The sequence below is a fragment of the Camelus bactrianus genome, chromosome 1, assembly GCF_048773025.1.
Source record: "Camelus bactrianus isolate YW-2024 breed Bactrian camel chromosome 1, ASM4877302v1, whole genome shotgun sequence".
NCBI lineage: Eukaryota > Metazoa > Chordata > Mammalia > Artiodactyla > Camelidae > Camelus > Camelus bactrianus.
The window spans coordinates 40,537,938-40,558,925 of NC_133539.1; the positions used below are offsets into that span (position 1 = coordinate 40,537,938).

Sequence of the window (20,988 nt, forward strand, 5' to 3'; positions counted from 1 at the left end):
TTCTAACCTCCCAACCCCCCACCCACCTCGCTCAAATGTTATCTGAGACCTGACCCCTGAACCCTGCCCAAAGTAACCTGCTCCTCCTCCAAACTCCTAAAGTGCTTACTGTCTATAGAATTCCTTCTCTGTGCTGTGCTCTTAATTACCTTTTAAGATGGTCCTCAGCTGCCACCTTAGATTCTAAATCTTGCACCTGCATAGCTGCCCTGCATAGCAAATAAGTAATATTAGCTGCTTCATAAAGACTTGTGGATTCATTCTTGTAGATGATTTGCTGAGGAATGAAGAAAGCTTGTATCCTAATAGAAGACATTTGTGCCTGTGGTGGTTATGAGCTAATTCAAAGGGAATTGAAAATCCTCAGAGAGGATGGTTTAGAAGGGTCTAAACAGTAAAGAGTTATCTCTTAAATTCTTGGGAATCCTGCTGAAGCCTATTTTCCCCTCATTAAAGCAAAGTTGGTTAGACTTTTGTTTATTTCTCTCAAAGAAATATGGAAAATGAAAATCTCACCTGAAAATACTAGTTTATAATCTGGTATCTTTGAAAGAGACAAAGGTACAAGTTATTAATACAAACATAAATGTTTAAATATACATGTGCTTTTGGGCTGATCTGTCAAATTAATGGAAATGAGCCTTGTTCAGTGAAACTCTTCAGTGCAGGTTTTTAAAGTTGCTTTGAGGCTTATATTTAATTAGATTCAAGAGTCTCATCTCTGCACACGAGTTATAAGAGTTTTCAAATGAGCTGTCAAATTTTTGTCACAGCAAGTAATGAAGAAGAGGAACTAGCTTTTAGAGTCAGGTGATCCCTCTCTAATGCAGTGGTTCTCACCCAGGATGATTTTGCCCCCAAGAGAACGTTTGGCTATGTCTGGAGACATTTTTGCTAGTCATAGTTGGGGGATGATGCTACTTGGAAGCCAAAAATGCACCTAAATGTCCTGTAATGCACAGGACATTCTCCCATAACAATCATCTGACCCAAACTATTAATAGTCCTGAGGTTGTCTTCTCATGAAGAAAGAACTGATATCGTAAGGATTAAAGACATCAATTCATAAAATCTTAAAGATGAAAACAAATCTTTAGAGACCATCTAGTAGTTAGGATGCCTACAAGTAAGGAAAATGAGAAAGGATAAATTTAATTTGTGAAAAGAAACTCATGCAGGTAATTGGTTTATTTATGCCACAACCTAATTTCTCAAAAGAATGTTAAACAATTAAGGGAGGGTGGCAAGACTTGGAGAGAATTTAAAAAAATCATTAGAAGTTAGAACTAGACATCATCTTAGACATGGCCAAGTCCAGTTCTCTCTGTTTCACAGATTAAATTACTTATCCAGGGCCCCATAGCTGACTAGATCTGTTTGTCTGCTTCAAATGCTCCCTTCCCCTAATCATTCCACTTACCTAAATCTACCCTTATCCAGTTTCACACTTCAGTTGCTCTGTGAAACTTTGTCAATATACTGTAGTTCCCTTTAATCTCTAGTTTATTTTCTAGTAGGAAATTTAGTTGCCACTTGATTAAATAGTCTGATATTCTTGTTTCTTGTCTCCTTTCCTTGCCCAAATTAATAAACTCTTGAAGGACAGTGGACCTTTTGTCTTCTTAATATACGCCCAGTTCAGTCTGTCATGATCAGTGGATTGATCAGTTGTGTCCATGTGGTGCTTTGAAGAGAAGACACTGCATGCTGAGACACTGTGCATATCACTGAGGCTCGAGTGCCTGTCAGTAAGCCCTCTCCACCCTTCCAGAGGCGCAGAGAGTGGCAGAGAGCCTTTGTAGGTCTGCAGGGCCTGTATACACTGTTGGTTATCCAAAAGTGACTAGCCTTTGAAAAACAAAACAAAACTTAATTGGCAAAAAAAAAGTCTCTGTTAGGTAACCTTACAAAAATATGTAAAACCATTTGGCTTTGTGGGAAAAAGGAAGTCACTAAAATAAGAAAACGAATTTTAGGCTTTCCAAAAATTCTCTCAAATAATCAGATAAATTTTATTTCTCTTGACCAATAATTTTGAAAAAAGAAAGTGAAATTTTAAAATGAGGCCCCAAGAAGATTATCTCTATGTTTGCTGACTGCAGTGCTAAAGGTTAGCCCAGAGTACATTTTGATGGCACCATTTTAAGTGTAAAACCTGGTGTCCTAATGGCATATTGACAGATTTGTGTGTGCTGCCATATAAACGGTGTTAATTCACTATCAGATTATAAAGTACTTAGAGGAGTGTTGGCCATTTAACTTGCTGAACTCCTTAAGGATTGCTTACCCTACAGCGTTGCCTTTTGCGGGGTGCCTGCTCTGATATATTTGACCATACAGTGGAAGGGCCCATCAGTTGGAAAGGAAAGGACTTGGAGTTTAAACTAAAGGAAAGTGAATTTTAAGGGGGTTTAAGATTTGGGGATTTTATTGAACCACTTATCTTTCCTTAATCCTTCTTGTGTTTACTTCACTGTGGCCTAAAGTGAATGGAGTCCTTTGTTTTGGCTCATCCAAACTGCTCTCTTTAATGTGTGTTCTGGATCATTCCCAAGAAATGCTGTAGGGTTATGTTGAGGGCCTGAGATCTGAGAGAGAAATGGAGCTTGTAGGTGTCAGATAGCTTGCTACTGCTCAGTTAAAGATTCAGGCATCTATGTTTTGCTACAGGTAAAAAACTGGGAACCTTCCCACCATATAAAATGGTAGTTTTTTTATTGAGCTTTTCTTTTGAATAAAAGGATAACGCGGGGAATAAGCCTTTTGTTTGTCATGACAGCCACTAGAGGGTAGAACAGTTACACTTCCTGAGACAGGTGTAATTCATTCTAATAGAACAGGACTAGGGTTGGGAGACATTTGCTAGTGTTTATCAATGTAGAAATTTCTAAAACAATGGGATTCCTTCTATAGATACGTACTAATCAGTGGAGGACCTTGTTAAAAATGTAGCTTCTGGGCCCTATTCTCCAAGATTGTGACTTGATAGCTCTAGGTGGGACTTCAGGGGATTCTCATATATTTGTCTTGGATTTTGCTTTGAGAAGTACTGATCTTAATGTTTTAGGCATGCATTATTACCTGATTATCTTTTCTCTTAGGATCACAAAGCAAAATGATTATTTTGGAGGGAAAAACAATAACAGAAACCAAAATGCAGAGAAACGAGTGTTATTAAAGCTTTCTCTGCCTTTATCTAACACATTTCAAAGGAGACTCATTTTGTAAAGATTCAGAATCAAAGAAGTTATTAAAAATATGTTTTTATGTGGAGTTATATTTCAGTCAATAAAGATCTCTAGAATCCTTAGGCTACAAGCCTAAGAATTTTAAATTAAATTCCCTTCTTATGACCATCTCACAGTGCAACCTAATTTTATCCTTTGGGTGTCATGAAGACCCCACATCTAATGTCTTGGCATTGTGAAATGTGGTTGTGGAGACCTTCTAAGTAGAGCTTATATAATCATGTCATCATCTTGAACATCATAACTTTCCTTTATATGTAAAGATCCAACTATAGTAATGTGCATTGTCCTTTTGGTAAGGATGGTGATTTTGTTTTTACCGGTGCCCCCAGAGAACAGTGGCATCCTTGGGAAAGCTTTGCCACTGCTCTTAAAAGGGAAGAAGTATGTGTGGTAAAATCATTCAAATCTGTGATAGGATGCTGCAGCTCAAAAAGTTAGAGAGATAGGGAGACCAAATAAAATGAAACTTGGTTCTGAAGCTGAGACTTCGGATGAAATAAAATGAAAGGAAGATATTTTTCCAGAGGTTTATAGAAACAGTCTTGTCTTCTATGAACCTCTTACGGGCCTTCTTTTTTTGTGACTACAACCTTCCACTTTCATATATCTCATATGAAGATTTTCCAGTGTCACTTACTCTGTCCTTCCTAGTTTTCAAGGTTTCTGTGATTTTATGTAAGTGAATGAAAAAGAAAGTTCTGTAACACACACATACACACCTAGAGTTATGAAAAATTATTTTTGAAATTAAAGGTCAAAAATCTAGAATATGTCATTCTTTGTGTAATTTTATAGAAAAGGGGAGATATTTTTCAGAGATGAAGCTCTCTTTACCATTAATTAGCTAGCAGTAAGCACTTTAATTAAGTAGCACTTTTAATAATTTATGTTATTAATATGACAATGTTCCTGAATTTTGATTCAGATATGAATTATTACGCCAAAGTAATCCTAGTAGAGGAACCTCTAAAAGAGGTTTAGTTCCTTGAAAATCCAATAAACTTACTGGGAAGCCTATTTATAGTTAATATCTAGAGTAGATGATGAAGTGAGAATTTGTGCATTATAATCATGGAGCACAGGACTTACGGTCTTAACTTTATGGTAGAGAATTGCTGTGGCTCACATAAAATAACAAATTGAATCCTTACAGAACAGACTAATGACAAGCCCAGAGCTTCTCCAGTTGTATTAGTTACAGGGTTGGCCAAGAATGACTTTTTACCTTAGCACTTGGGGCAGCCAGGAGGAACCTGGGGGTGACAGGAATCCCTTGGCTGGTCATCTCCGCCTCTTGTATCCAGTGTGTTTTCTGTTTGTGTCATTATGTGACAAAAGTTGGGAAGTGCTGGAAGGACTTTTTTCTTTAATCTTTTCCAGTTTCTGTTCATTTGTTTATGATCAATTGATCACTACTCTCCAAAACATTACAGATACTCTCTTGATTATTATCTAGAAAGACATCTCATGCAGCAACATTATCAATGTCTACTTTTAAAGATGTAAAATGATGTATGTGATTTCTTCTACAGTTCTAGCCCATGGTGTCTTAAAAATAGCTTTGGAAAACATTTAGACCATCGTGTATTTTGTAATACAGTTGGGTTACTGCCGATTCCCAAGATAAATGTGTTTAAACAGAAGCTTTCTCATTCAGCACTAGCCTCAGCTTTCATCCAAATTTATTTAATGATGATGCAAGCCCACAGTGTTGGTGTTGTAGTTCATCACCATGGAAGTGTTTCTGTCAACAAATCCTTGCTTTGCTATCATGAAACTGATTTTGCAGGGAAAGGAGGATAACTGTGAAAGATTCCTTTTACTTCTAAAGATCTTCACAGTTTGCCTGGGTGTCTAAATGAATTGTGTTTAAAATCAATAACTGGCAATAAAATTGACTATACTAAGTTAACAGTTATGAGGTTGGAAAAAGGAAAATGGCAATGAGCTACTTTGTCTGAAATCATCTTTTAGGAATGTGACTTGGGGACCAAATTTGTAATTTAAAATGTTCCTCTGAAAGCTGTTGTTCTTTGCTGCAGAAGTACTGATTATGTTCAGAGTCCCATTAGCCAGGTATCAGAATTCTTTGGATACCTTTTTTTTGGTGGTGGTGGGGGTGGCTGAGTTTTTCTCACCTACTTTGAAAATGGCGTAACAATAATCACAGAAGAAACTTCCTTAAACTAACATACTGTATGTTTTTTTTTAATATGCCTTTTCTGTAACTTAGGTTTATAACTATTTTTGTCTCTTATTAGCTTGTTGAGAGGTTGAAAATATATATATATATATGATTTAAGTTTAAGCTTCTGAATGCAGCCCACTAACAAGCAAAGTAGGAGGCACCTACCTTAAGTAATCCAAACTATTTTGGGAACCAAATAGGAAAAAGGAACAAGAATGACACTTTTGCTCTGAAGCAGCGTGTTCAGGAGCATATGTCACAGTGGCTGATTCCAGGTTTGGATATAGACATATATGTTTTAAGGAGATTTTCATCTATTGTAGAAATACAGTCACCTCTTGATTGTCAAGGTAACTTGTATTTCCAAATGTGCTTTTTCTGGCTTCCTATCACATTTCAAAGCTTTTTACTTTGACTATCAGCTCATATGTGCTTACAAAAGCAAATTATTTAATATTATTTTATGCAGTTATTATCATATAAACATTTATTAAGTTCCCAAGTTCCTAACACGTGCTAAGTACTGTGCTGGGCACCAGAGATACTGAGATACATCTCAAGCATGAAGTTAAGTTTGTTCCTGAGAGATCTTATAGTTTGCTTTGAAATCAAAGAGACATAAAATTTTATTTATTTCAGCCACTTCCTTCTCCTCCTCTAATATGTGATCAGAAGTTGACTGTAAATGGGAAGTAGGTCCTGTTTGTTTTTAAGAAGAATTAATAGACGTTATAAACAGAAAATAAAATTCTGTTATACATGCAAAAAAAAAAAAAAAACACAAAATGGCCAAAAGAAAATTCAGCAAGCAATGGTAAAAATAACAAATTATTTACTGCTTTATAATGTTAAAGTATTTCACCAAGACAAGTTGCAGTCAAATTAATGTGAGTTATGGAAAATGAAATACATAAAAATGTATTTATACAAGTGCAGACTAAATATTTTCCATACAGGTATGTAAATGAAAAGATATACAGTAAGTGCACACTTGATATGACTATGCAGGCAACAGTTAGTTTCAGATATTCTTGGATAGTTCATGCACAAATCTTCCCAAAGTACAAGTTCAGTCAGTCTTTTGGGGGATGTGGAGGGATAATTAAAAAGGACTGAGTTCCTTGCAATACTATCAGTATAGACTGGATAAGGGTGAGAGGGTCGTCAGTTATATATATTACTTACTGTAATTTGTGATTGTCGAGGAAGAGGTGTGGCTGTTGGTGTGATAGTAATACTGCTGGTGACTTTATTGGTTGTTTTGTTTAGTGCCCCATTAGTTAAGCCTTGAGTTCGGTTATCCTGCGGTGGTGTTGAAGGGCTGGTAGGTCTCACGGGGCTGGCTACAGCTTGCATGTAAGGACTTCCTAAGTGAATGTGGATTTTATTATCCTCAGTAGTTATCACACTTGAACTGTTACTGTTTGAACGCTGAAACTGCCATGATGACTGCCGGTCAGGGGAGACTCTGAAAATCGCGTGCTTGGCACTGATTTCTATAGGCTCTGGAGAGCGTCCCTGCTCAGGGGTGCTAGCTGAGCCAGTAACAGCCAAAACCTGAATAGGTGACATTGTCCTTTCTGGAGTTATGGAACCACAAGACTCTGGGGTCTGCGCCCTGGCAAAGGTTGCCATGGTAATTGGGGATATGCCTTGCTCTAAATTCATAAGGCCTTCACCAGAGGTTTTGGATTTCACTGGTGTAATGGAGGCATTTTGGAGGATGGTTATCCTTTGCTTTGGGGTGCCACAGTTTGGTATCACTGCAGTGCTTGTGTAAGAGTGAGGACTCTCTGTGGTCGGACTTGTGATTTCAAGAGTGGCTGTGTTTTGGGCATGGTCTGGAGTAACCTTTATATGAAGTGGCTGCCCAGGAGTGTGGCTTAGGACTAGATCTCCTGGTTGCACGAAGTTGCCATTGGACTTAGTTTGTATTTTTCCATTCTGAGGATGGCCTTCCTTGGACTTCATCCAGGGAATCCATAGCTTCCTGTTCACAGGACAGGGAGTAGACGAGTTGCATCTGAAGGAAAGCACAGACTCCTCATCATTAGGGTCCTCATCCTGGTCTGCACTCTCCTCATATAACTGACCATTGATGACTGTTCGTTCCAGAGGAATGAGACTCTTGTAATCTGGTGGCTCATTGTCTACGGCTTCTGTCTGAACTTCTTTAGAAAATACTTGAGGATCAGAGATTCTTCTTCCATTGAGACTAGGCCGGAGGCTCTTACTGAAATGACGGTACCTCTCTAACTCTTTAGTGAGGTTTTCAATCTCTCTTCCTAAATCTCTGTTCCTGTTCTCTTGTTGATTGAGTTTCTTTTGCAGAACTGAATGATCTCCCTGGAGGTGGCATATCAGGTCCTCAGTTGCCATGTATTCATGAATTTTCTCTTTCAGTGCGTCTACTTCTCTTGAGAGGTGCCCTGATTTAGCTTCTTCTTCTTGAAGCCTTTTGAAAAGCCACTGTTCATGGCTAGACTCTGTCTTTTCTGCTAACTTGTACTTGGCAAGTTCCATTTTAACATGTTCCAGCTCTTCAGATAAAAATTGAGCTTTGTCTCGTTCATTAGCATACCTTCGTTCTAGAGTCTCATACTCATCTTCCGTTTTCATGAGGTCATCCTCAATGGCTTTCATATCCTTTAACTTCAGTTTCAGTCTTTCCACTTCTTGAGAGAGCTCTTTAATTTTATTGTTCTCTTGGTGTAATGCTGTTGTGGACTTACCAGAATCCTGATTTAGTTTGTTTTTAAGGAAATCTTTCTCAATTGCTTCCAATGATTGAAGCCTATTTTTCAACATGTTAACTTTGGACAGGAGATCATTTCCTTTCTCTTCTTCTGCTTTCAGTTTGTTTTTTAGGTCATCTCTCTCTTTGGTTACATTGTACATTTTTTCTTCCACATCAGTTTTGGACTTAAGTGCCCTTTTAGTTTCCTCAATTAACTTTTCAGTAACTGTTGTCACTTTATTTTGTTCCATTTGAAGCTGAGAAGCAGCAGCTTGTAACTTATCTTCAGTTTGCTTTAATTTTTCACTCATTGTTTTCCGTTCATCTACCAGCATCACAGTTAATGTTTTCAGTTTAGTTAAGTCCTCTTTTAGGGTGAATTCTGTCTTTTCCAGCCGACTTTCAATGGTTTCTAGCTCTTTGATCCTTATCTTTAAACTCTCTAGTTCTTGAGACAATTGCTTTGTGGTCATCCTTTCTTTTTCTAAACTGCATTTCAGAGAGTGACATTCTTGTTTGCTTTTATTGAAAGCATCTTCTAATTTTTCCAGGGCCATAATCCTTTTACTGAGTTTTTCAACCTCAAGTTTAAAGTCTTTACTCTGTGATGTTTCCTTTTCCAGCCTCTTATTGAGATCTCTGCACTGCTCCTCCATTTTTATGAGCTCTTCATCTTTCCCTTCCATTTCTAGCACACGTTTTCTGAGCTCCTCCACTTCAACCATGATACTGGAGTTTCCATATTCTCCCTTGTTGATTTTTTCTTTTATATCTTGCAGTTCCTCTTCTGCTTTTCGTAAAGACCTGTTTGTCTCTTCTAACTCATCAATTTGCCGGCTAAGTGCTGCCAGCTTTTGTCGAAGCTGGCGGTTTTGACTGTCCTCGTTTGTGAGCTTCGCCATAATTGCTTCTTGGTTCTGGTGAAACTCTGTGGTCTGTGTTTGCAGTTCTTCCTCTAGTCTGTTTGCCTTCTGCTCTTCCTCCTGAACTCTGGCTTCAGCAAGGGCTAGTTTAGCATGTGTTTCCTTTGCACTTGTGGTTAGGTCTTGGATTTTCTGTCTTTGAAGGGTAAGCTGTGACGTCAGCCTTTGTTGTTCGTCCACCACCATCAAAGCAAAAGACTTCAGTTTGGTCAGCTCCTCTTTCAGGGCGGTGACCCTCTTCTCTTTTTCTTGCTCCTTCTTCTCCTGGGACTCAGTTTCTTGGTCAATCAACCTTTTTAATCTGAAAAATATAAGAGTGCAATCTGTTTTGTGATTGTTGTTTTAGTAACTAACTTATCAGCTGTGACTAAACATTTATGTAATTTAGAAGGAGTAAAGGCAAGAATATTTGGTTTAAAATTCTTGTATAACATATAATCAGTAGACATTCTAGCCTGAAGGCTGTAAATACAGCCACAAGCTTGAGATTCAGTTGGACATGGCTTCAAGACTGGCCCTACTCTTACCAGCTAATTAACCTGGGCAGTTATTTAACATCTCTAGGATTCAGTTTCCTGTGTGAAACGGAGGCAACAATTGTATTATCTCAGGGACCATTTGTGAAAGTTAAATGAGATAATTTGTTTAAGATTCTCACAGTGCTGGCACATAATAAGTATTTGATAAGTGTTCCTTTTTCTTATTCATGTGGTTATTATATTTATCAAAGGGTTTGCTTGAACCATTATAATATGCAGTACATTAATGTTTGGTGCTTAACTTCCTGATTCTTAGTTAAGATAAAATTTATTCACATTGCTTAGAAGTTATGCACTTTACTGGTGGATACCCCTTTGCCAGTTAAAACTTGGTTCATACCAGCATGACAGTGTGTCAGGAATCAATTCACGTATATCTTTATCCCTACAATGGATGGTAGTTGGATGAGAGGAGCTGACAGGCACCTGAAGGGGTTTAGAGTTTTCATAACATGTGGGAAGAGCATGAGGTTTGATAGGAAAGAGCTTGATGAGAGGCATATGTTAGAAATGGCAGATGAAAAACTCTTATCAGGAACACAGTGATTCCTCTCTTAAATGATGACTCTATTATAATATTTTTTTCTTTACATTTTAAATTTGTCAACATAATGAGAGGACGTGTTACATGCAATATAAGCTATCTCTTCTGTACACTTTTTCCCTCAGTATTGAGGTCATAGTTTTAAATTTGTAGCACTCTTAATTATATTGGGAATGGGCAGATTATAGAGGATGTAATTACAACTTTGCAGTATTGTTATACAGAAACTAAAATAGAATGGAATCCCTGAAGAACTGAACTAAAGCACTTGTCATGGATGGAAAGTTATAAATATTTGTTTTCTGATCAGGCATAAAGAGTTCATAATATGTTAGTATGTCTTTTCTACTAGGAATGAGTTTAATTATCCAATGCATGTCTTTAATCCTTGCCACAGAACTTTCTTTTTAAAGTTGTTTAAGGATTTGAGGAGACATTTTAAAAGGAAACTAATTTGGGGCAGTCTTCTTTGAAATAGTCTTTTCTGAGTTCCTAATCTGCTTTTCTATAATTGCACTACATAATAAGAGGAACATATTTAAAATAATTTGTATAATGTAAGAATTTTCAAACTTTTTTATGGGGAGGATCCACTTTTAGTTTTTCCTGTTTTGAGAACCTGACAGTCTGGCCCAAGGGCTACAGTCTGTGAAATTCTGAAGAAGCTGATCTGGATGCTGGGGTGGGGTTGATGATGATCTCATCAGCAGTCTGGGCAAGAGGCTTGCACATGGCTTCTGGCCCTGCCCTACTCCCTGTTTGAGACACCTGGGAGCCTGAGAGAGCCATAACGTCTCCCTCCTGAATGGGTAGTAGGACTTAACAACCTAGTGGTAGAGTCCGTAGGTAAACTGCTTTTGTGGTGAAATAGTTACAGAAACTTTGGCAAAGTGCTTCTTCCTCCCACCTTAGTATTAGAATGGTATTTAACAAAACTGCAGCAAAATATTTTCCCTTCTTTACATCACAGTGCTTAGAATTTTGTTAGAGAACAGTTTCACAGAACCTTTTCAGGATTTCAACTTATTAAGTAATACCACCTGCTATTTCATGAGGAAAAGGTATATTTTCTTAGGATACAAGAGAGAGAAGATTGGAGTATAATGAACATTTAAATTGTATGGTCATCAGTGAATCTTAGCAGTGCTATAACTGGCAAAAAGGACTTAAAAAGTTTCCGTTGTACTCAGTGTTTTCAGCAGCAAGCACGGATGCATCTTTTTCAGCATGGTGCAAGTTCATGTATCTTTCTAATGTTTCTGGAAATCAGCTGGTATCCCCATCTGTTTCCAAGCGCCATCTTACAAAATTAGATACATAAAACTGATAATTTGAATATATTTGCTCTCAGCATTTCCTTACTACTTGTTTCCTAACCTACAATTTCCCTGGATCAGTCCCGTGAACACACCTTAGAACAGTCAACAGGCTAGTCAGGTAAAGCCTTTCAGGGAGAAAACAGGAGTTTATATGCAGGAAGAGTTATACCCCCAACCATCAACCAGTGTGAATCCAGGATAGGGAGGTCTTGATGGAACCTTTCCAGAGCCAGCTGGGTGCCTGTAATGCAATTACACATTGCAGGGTTGTGTATGAGAGAGAGAGAAAAAAGAGAGAGAGACAGAGAGACTGGTTGTGCTGCTGAGTCATTCACTATTTCTTGCTTTATCTCCAGAAGCATTTGAAGGATGAAGTTTAAGGTTAGTTTATGGTCTTGAAGAAAGGCATTTTTTTGTAAAGTTAACTGCTCTTATAAGATTTGAAGCTTCAAGCCTGGCCTCTTTTGCACAGTACACTAAACGAAGAAGCTAATTGTCACTCTGCTAATTGGTGTATATATGAGTGTGTGTGTGGTGTGTGTGCATGTGTATATACACATATATCTGTTATATTTCTGACTAGTTGTATTTTTTTCTTTCAAATATATATCTGAATGCTTTCAGCGAATATTTGCTGAGTGTTGACTTTATTTTAGTCATTCGAGGTCCACAATCACTTACCTAGAACCTTTCAAGCCAAATGGTTCCAAATTTCTAGAGTTTTCAAATTTTAGAAAGGCAGTAAGGAGGCACCCACCATATATTCTATAATAGCTCCATCAAGGCCTGTGGCACCATCTCTTAAACAAACTTCTGAATACTTCTGTGGCGAACCATATGAATAGTTAAACTAAGTGGGATAATTAAAATATAAATAGCCTCACATCTATTCAGGTTTTGCTGCCAAATAAGTTGAGATGAGGAGAAGTTTTGCTGTCACAGTTTATCAAAAACTTTGTGTAGTTTTTAGATTTTTGAAATTGCAGACATGGGATTGTGGACATGTACAATGAAGGCATAGACTTGGTATCTTTTTGGTAAGGAGGATGTGGAGTTGAGGGTTCTAAGGCAACATTCTTCATCAGCAGGATTGGGTTTTAAACTAAACAATAACAATTTTCTGTCTCCGTTATTTTTATTTGCACATTAATAAATTATTGCTCCTCTTCCTGTGAGTAATTCCAATTAATATGCCTTTGTGCAGGGAGGTTTGAATAATCTATGCTAGGGTACCTTCAGCCTCAGCACTGTTGACATTTTGGGCCAACTGATGCTTTATGGTGGGGGGGCCATCCTGTGCCTTGTAAGGTATTTAGCAACATCCTTGGTCTCTACTCACTAGATGCCAGTAGCATCTCCCCAGTTGTGACAATCAAATATGTCTCTAGACATTGTCCAATGTCTTTTGGGGACACAACTGCCCCCAGTTCAGAATCAGTGATCTATTTGTGTGTGTATGTTGTGTGTGTGTATAGAATGTGTATATGTCAGTCTGTCATTAGAAGTTAAGACTCTCCCTGGTCCTGCCTTACTCAGCTTTAATTAATAAGCCGGTGTAACAGAAAGTTCCCACTTGGGTAACATACACACCCGGTGATTGTATTGTCCCTGCTCATGGCCTGTTCTTTACTGGTGTTTCTCACAATATAAGGTTCATGGAATCACCTGTGATCTTGTTAAACTGCAGATTCCAATTCTGTAGGTAGGGATGGGCCTCAAAATTTGTATTATAACAAGCTCCCAGGTGATGCCAGCACTGACTAAGCCTTTTCTATTAATGTGTCAGATGTTTTCTGGAAATGATATTTGGCTGAATATTAACTTGACCAATTGTTCATTATTGGTAATACCCCAAACTGTGGGCATGCCCTGTATTTCTGACCTGCAGAGCCATCCATTTTTCTCACAGAGAACATCAGGTAGGAGAGCATGACTAACTTAGCTAATATCTGCCAACGTTACTGGAAAGAAATGACTCAAAATGCGTGTCACAGGTGTTTGGTCAGTAGCTAAATTTTCATCTAAAAAAGGCAGTGAATAGCTTTAGTTCCAGTCCAAAGCCTAAAATATATATGACTATATAATAACTATCATTCTTTTGTGCCAGTGATGTGCTGCCAAGCACTGAGCTAAATCTGTACAGCTATTGGTTCTAATTCTCATAGTAAGCTTATAGGGTTTGGGATGATTATTTACAGCCATCAACACTGAGGCTTAGAAAGGTTAGGAAGGGGCAAAGCCTATGTTCTTTCCTCATACTACACTGCCTCCCCAACAAACAACATGAACTATTTCATGGGCCTGGTCCACATCTGAAGTGTTTCTCAGGTAACACTCTCTGTATTAGAGAAACTATCAACCTAAAGAAAAATTCTCATTTATCATTGTGCTTGCATTCTTTTTAGTTTATATCTCATAGAGCAGTGGGTTTCAAATGTTTGCTTTTATATCTCCTAAAATAATTTTCTATTATGTACGTAAAAGAGTACTCACAGCACTTTTAGCAAATGCTAGCTTTTTTTAGCTTATTGAGGTATAATTGAAAAATTATAAGGTATTTAAAGTATATACAATGTGATGATTTGATATACATATAAATTATGAAAGGATTCCCACCAAGTTAACAGTTCTATCACCTCACACATTCACCTTTTTTGTATCTGTGAGAACACTTAGGTTTTACTCTCTTAGCAGATTTCAATTATAAAATACAGCATTATCAACTATAGTTACCATGTTACACGTTATAACCTCAGACCTTATTGACCAGCCTCTCCCTATTTCCCTCATCCCCCTAGGCCCTAGCAGTCACCATTCTACTCTCTTTCTGGGTTCAACTTTTTTTTCAGGTTCTACATATAAGTAATACCATGCAGTACTTGTCTTTCTCTGTCTGGCTTATTTTACTTAGTATAATGCCCTCTATATTCATCTATGTTGTTGCAAATGGCAGAATTTCCTTTTTTTAAAGGCTGAATAATATTCCACCATATTTATGTAAGCATATGAATGTATATATGTGTTTTAGATATAATGTATTTTATATAACATAATATTATGTATACAGTTTGTAATAAATATGTAAATATATAATGCATTATACATAAATGTCACATTTATATATGTGTTTATATTATATAGTGTATTACAACATATATTATAACATGTAACATTATATAATACATAATGTATGGCATATATTATATACAACATGTTATACAGAAACATACATTTATATATACTGTATAAATGTATAAAATATAATTTATATACATTATATATTTACATATGTAAATTAGTTACATATTTATATATGTGAAACATATTTGTATATATATACACATGTACACTACATTTTTTTATTCATTCATCTGTTGTCAGATACTTAGGTTGTTTCCTAGGCTATCGTGAACAATGCTGCTGAACATGGGAGTTCATCTATATCTTTGAGATAGTGATTTCCTTTTGATACATACAAAAGGATAACATAGTAGTTCTATTTTTAGTTTCTTGAGGAATCTCCATACTGTTTTCCATTGTGACCGTACCAGTTTACATTCCCATCAGCAGTGTACAAGAGTTCCCTTTTCTCCACATCCTCCAAGCATTTTTTTCTAGCAAATCTGTTTTGGAAAGTATGTGTGTGAATTACAGATGTAGACACTGATTCCCTTAAAGCTCTCTATGCTTGTACCTCTGGAAATTCTTTGTGTACCCTCAGGGGTATATATACTCCAGTTTGAAGAATGCTATCTTGGAGTACTCATATTCATGTTCAAGTAATGACACCACAGGATTATAGGAACATTCACTGACTCATGTCCAATAAAAACAGATTGTAGAAGCTGGTTTTATGGACACAAATGTGAGGTAGTTAAATCCATTCTGGCTTACAGCAATGTCTTATGACAGCTCTTCTTTAGAGTTTCTATTATGGCTCAGAACTGTTACAACTTACTGTGGTTTATCACTATTATTATGTGCAGTGCCAGCTCCTTGTTTTTTCAAAAATATCACATCTGTCATCTTGAATGTTCTTTGGTACTAACCATAATGCTGGTTCTTCATTACAAATTATATATTCAGAGTGTCTTTTCAGTTTTTATTTACACACACACACACGTCAGCACACATGTGTCACTATATTTAATCTCCTGTGTGTGAGACACTGAGTGTTAGTAATATGCATCATATAACACACACATGAGACAGATGGTTTGTCTGAATGTTATAATGCCAGTCATACTCATAATGATTTATAATTCACACTTTTGATTTTTGTCTTATTTATGTACATTACAGTCAACACTCCTAAAATAAGAGCTTCTTAAGAATAGGACACATGTCTGATACATTTGTGTCTTCTACAGTGTCTGCCTCAAAGCCCTTAACATGTAGAAGGTACCAAATGAATTTTTTTTTTTAAATGAATGAATCAACATTTCTTGTGGAAAATACTATAGCACTGTCCTAAGTAATTTTATTCATTTTTAAAAGATACTCTTGTGTTTACCATGTTCATGGTCTTACGTATTTAAGAAAATGAGGTGTAAATGGTTTTCCCATTGGTGTTCTCCAAATACACTGGCCTCTAGAAAGAATCGAGACTGCTGGAATATCTCCTCTTCCTTCTTCAGATCCCTGCATTAGAACTGTATGTGTGTGCTTGTTTGAGGAGAAGAGAGATGGGTAGTAAATGTCCACATCCTAGCCCCTATCTCTCCTTTGGATATTTCCTCTCTGTAAACAAAGGAGTGGTCATTTTAATTTTTTTTCTTTAGAGTCAGAGGTCTACTGGGCAAATATGTTTGTTTATTATACAAGCAACATTATATCAACAGCAAATAAAACTAAAAAGGAAATAGTCATCTATGATCTGACCACCTTAACACATCTTATCAAGCAATGAAACCAGTTCCTCAAGCCATTAATGGCACTATGTTGTTTCTGTTAGCTGTAGAGATTAACCTACAAACAGTGAACAACTTCAGAGTCAGCTTTTCATCTATCATCTTAAGGAAGCAAATACTTCACTGTATTTACTGGGCAGATCTTGAATTTAAAGTTTTTGATGTTATGAATATGGCAACACTTATGCTCATTTGATTTACAAACAACGAAGGACTCTAGTTAGTACTGAGGCTGTACTGAGATGAAACAGTGGAGGGTTCCTGTTCTCTGGAGTTTGTAGGCTGTTTGGAAAGAATGAGCAGATAATTTCAGTGCAACTCAGTGAAGTCTCCAGAGCAGTAGTTCTCAAACTTTTTGGTCTCATGACTCCTTTACACTCTTAAGAATTACTGACTGTTTTAAAATATTCATGTATTTATTCATTAAAAATAATAAATCCACTATATGTTAACATAAACATGTTTTTATGGAAAATAACTTTTTCAAACCAAAGAACTTTGTGAGAAGAGTTGTTTTGTATTTCTGCAAACCCCAATGCCTGGCTTAATTGAAGACAGCTGTATTCTCAAATCTGTTTCACACATTCCGTTAGCTGTCAGAGCAATGACCTCACCACACGTCATGTAGCCTCAGGAATACTTGTACACTTGTGAGAGAATGAGAGTGAAAAAGATAGTGTGATAGTGTTAGTATGAAAATAGCTTTATCCTCACAGATCTCTGGAATCACTATTCTCGAGGACCAGACACTTGAAGCATAAATGGTAAATGTGTCTTTCTCTGGAAAAGTCTCTGGTTTAGGCTGTCACCTTCTTTAGGCTGTTACTGAGTGAGCCCTTCACTTCATACTGATGAAGTCCATAGATTTGCTGGCCTTGTCACTGCTTCAGTGTTTACATCATTAATGAAACTGGTTGTTTGCTTCCCACCATAGATAGATGGAAGATTCCCCACCTTCAGATACTTCTTTCCCAGTTCCTAGAAAATTTCTGAATGACAAAACTGTCTCCATGAGACATTGTGTTTTGTTTGAAACCACAATTTGAAATAAGGGCATGGGAACCACTGAGTTACTTGGTTTTTAAGTGGGTTCATCCACAGTACTCTGCAGGTCACCTGGCATTTAATTCATATCAGACCTTTCTGAGGCAATTATAGTGAGCAGTTGCTATGTGCAAAGTACTGTACTTGTTATTTGTCAGTTTACTTTTTTCTGTCAAACCTACCTGTATACTTGCATAGATTACTCTGGTCATAACTTATAATAGTTTCCCATCAACAACCAAATAGTGCGATGATACCGAATCCTGTTGGGTCTTTTTTTAAGATAGAAAATACATTGTATCTCTCATTCTTCTCCTAGATGGGCTTCAATGCCTATACTTGCTTTCATTCTTCCAGTGCTAGTTTAATTTATTACTTTTTCTTCTTGATTTAATATGTTAATTGATAAGCAGAAAACTACATACACTGCTTTAGTCATTTTTTTTTTACCTGCTCTCATGGCTACACTTTGCTAGTCTGATTATGATTATATCTGACCTTATCTTTTAGCAATTATTATCTAATATGTAATTTTAGTTGTTGCATTGCATTGGTAGTAGCTATGTTCATGGTTAAATAACCACAGAATTCTAAGCAGTTTGCAGAGTAATTACGTGGAATTTGTTGGAAAGCTTCCTTAGGTTGAGATAATCGGGTCTATAATTTATGTTTCCTTGCTCTACTCTCTGCTTTTTCAATGGGACTTTTCACTGTTTAGTCTAATTTTTAGGAGCACTCATAAAAATAGCTATGACTAGTCTTTTTTATTCTATGTATGCTGCTTCCTTTTATTTCTCTCACAAGTCAAAGGTTTTTAAAAAATTAAAGCTACAGCATACCATAGTCATAACGTAATGCTTGATTCATTTGACTTGGTCAGCAAGATTTAGAAGAACAGTAACACTTTTTTGGCCTCTGTGAGCCAAGTATGCATATATATCTGTGTCTGCTTTGTGTCCATGTTACTGAAGATCCTGTCATCATCACGGAGATCATTTAGAGACACCGTAAAAGGGTCCAGATCCAGCAAACTGGGTTACTATTTTCCTTCACTGTGAAACAAGAATTAGGACATGAAGTGATAGAGGAGGCCTTAGCTGGTGTCAGAGGAATATCTGGTAGAAATGGGGCACAGTGAGTCAGGATTCTTCATCATCTGAACAGTCTTGTTTGGCTTCCCAGGGGTGAGAGGAAGTGAATTAATAAGATGCAGATAGTCAAATGACCTACTAATTATAAGGAGGTTGTGAGCTTTTAGCAGAGAAACATGATCCTGACAGGAGCTTACTGAAATCCTCAAATTGAGCAGAGGGGCTAAGATTCGGGCCAATCTCTTTTTTTAAAAGCAGGAAAAAAGCAAGTAAAATGAAACAAAGAGTGTCCTAGAAAGAAAAACTACTGAAAGATGAAGTTTCAGAACCAAAAAAAAATGCCAGTCTGAGAGCTCACAGGCACAGAGTTTGGGGAATAAGGCTACAAGGAGAATATTTTCATTCTGAGATGATGGAATCTGGGCTAGGAGACTCTCCACATGTCGATCAAAGGGCCAGGTGGAGACTTAAAAAGGTGCTCAATCTAGGCCTAGGAGAGGAAATGGAACGAACAAGGGAGTGATAATAAGGACAGCATGTGTAAATCCATACCTGGATAGTTACTTAGAGCCTGGATTATATGTTGTCACTTTTTCAGTGCTGTATTATCAGTTAAGGAACTTTCTAGAAAGAACTAATGGATGATGGATGTTCACTGACTATCACTAAGCTTGTGCTTCTTTGTCTCCCATTTTAATTTTTCATAGCAAAAAGTATTTATTTGGATGGATTTTTCTTTTTGTCATTTATTGAAATTGATTTTTTGCCTTGCTTTGACTATATTATAGCTATCAAGAAGGAATTTTTTTTAAAAAATTACTACGAATATACTGCTAAAGTGTCTGTTAACTTTTCTTTTTATGTTCTTCTCCCCCTCCACATTCTGAATGAGGTTTTTAATTATTTGAAAAAGATTCCTCAGATCAACATTTTGACAATTTTTCTTTTCCAGACTTTCCATTTTGACTACTTTTACACCAAAAAACAAACAAACAAAAAAACAAAAATTTAGCCTGTCTTTCAACAGATTGAGACTTCAGGTCCTTGGCAGACTGAAAGTTTCAGATGGGCATCTCAAGATCTTCAAGGCCCACCTGGGCCCCCCACAGCCATGGCGCCTTTCCCTATCAGCCTTGTCCCTCTCTAGGGAGAAGCACTCAGAAAGCCACCCACATGTGATGCCTTCCTTGGACTGTCACAGATAAATGTGTTCCTATATTCCTGAGAGCACCTTTCCTGGTACACAGCATGCCATAGCATGCAGAGCCGCCTTTTTTTTTTTTTAATTGACATTTAGTTGATTTACAGTGTTGTGTTAGTTTCTGGTGTACAGCAGCAGAGCTGCCTTTATGTTTAAGTTAATGATGGTATGATGATATTGGGCTCGTCCCCAGGTTCCTAACACTTTCACTGTTAATCATTCTTTCCATTCCTTCCTCACCTTTTCTGTGGTTGATTTGGTACTCTTTGAGATCTCTGTTCTTCTGTATCTTATTTGTTTGCCCTAAGGTAGCCTTCTTTAGGATAGGGCTGATGTCCTCTCTATTGTCCATTCCCTACTGCCCCACCAGTAGACAGCAGTAAACAGTGCAGGTGACTGAATGGCAAGGGGCAGGCAGGATAACTGACAGGGAGCAAGTATGCTCACCAGCACTGAGGCACCAATGGGGAAAAGGCAGTTGAATACTGTGGGAGACAGGGTAGTAATGGGGGAGAAATTCAGATTCTGGAGTTCAGTTTTCAGAACTGAATCTTGGCTTCCCGACTTCCAGCTAGTATAACCGAGGAAGCAATTTAACCTCTGTGAGTCTCATTTTCTTCACATGTAGGATGGGGATAATACTGGAGCCTTCTTCGTAATAGTGTTTTTCCAGGGATTCAGTTAAACAATCCATACAAAAGCATAGTGGTTGGTATTATACATATCAGTTACCACTAGATGTAGAAAACTGTACTGATGGTTACAATACAGAAGAGCACCTCAGCCACACTGGGCTGGTCTAAAGTAAGGGGCACCTGGAAGAGACAGTCAGAATTCACACTAGGATGAAAGACCCGACCACATAATCTGTTTACTGTGATGGACTGGTTCTTTTCAGCCATGTGCATAGTTTGCTATACTGCTTGTCATTTATAGCCAGTTTCTCAGCCTTGGCCCAATTGACATTTTGGGCTGAATAATTCTTTGTTACGGGGACTGTCTTGTGCACTGTTGGATGTTTAGCAGTATCCCTAGACTCTAGCTACTCAACACCAGAAGTAACCCAGGACCCCCAGCTCAGTTGTGAACAACCAAAAATTGTCTCCCAACATTGCAAAAAATGTGGGGGAAAAAATCGCCTCTGATTGCAACCACCATTTTAGGGCATAGTTAATTTCTTGGAAAACTTCTATTAGATTAGTGGTAGCTGTCTCTAACATTCATAACTCTACTTCATTATC

General features: G+C 37.3%; 2 protein-coding genes across 8 annotated transcripts in view; one reads left to right on the forward strand and one right to left on the reverse strand.

The window, feature by feature from the left end:
• The window catches only part of COL8A1 (collagen type VIII alpha 1 chain), a 497,220-nt gene that overhangs the window by 183,356 nt on the left and 292,876 nt on the right, over positions 1–20,988 (forward strand). The window lies entirely within an intron of this gene.
• FILIP1L (filamin A interacting protein 1 like) overlaps positions 1–20,988 on the reverse strand; it is a 268,750-nt gene that overhangs the window by 13,564 nt on the left and 234,198 nt on the right. For 2 of the 3 annotated variants that reach the window (XM_074361876.1, XM_045503833.2), the window contains one exon: positions 6,255–9,400. In XM_074361876.1, coding sequence (XP_074217977.1) covers positions 6,604–9,400 — 2,797 coding nt within the window. In that variant the 3' untranslated portion in view covers positions 6,255–6,603. Of the gene's footprint in view, positions 1–6,254; positions 9,401–20,988 lie in introns of those variants that run through there. The other variant, XM_010966400.3, reaches the window with a different exon arrangement.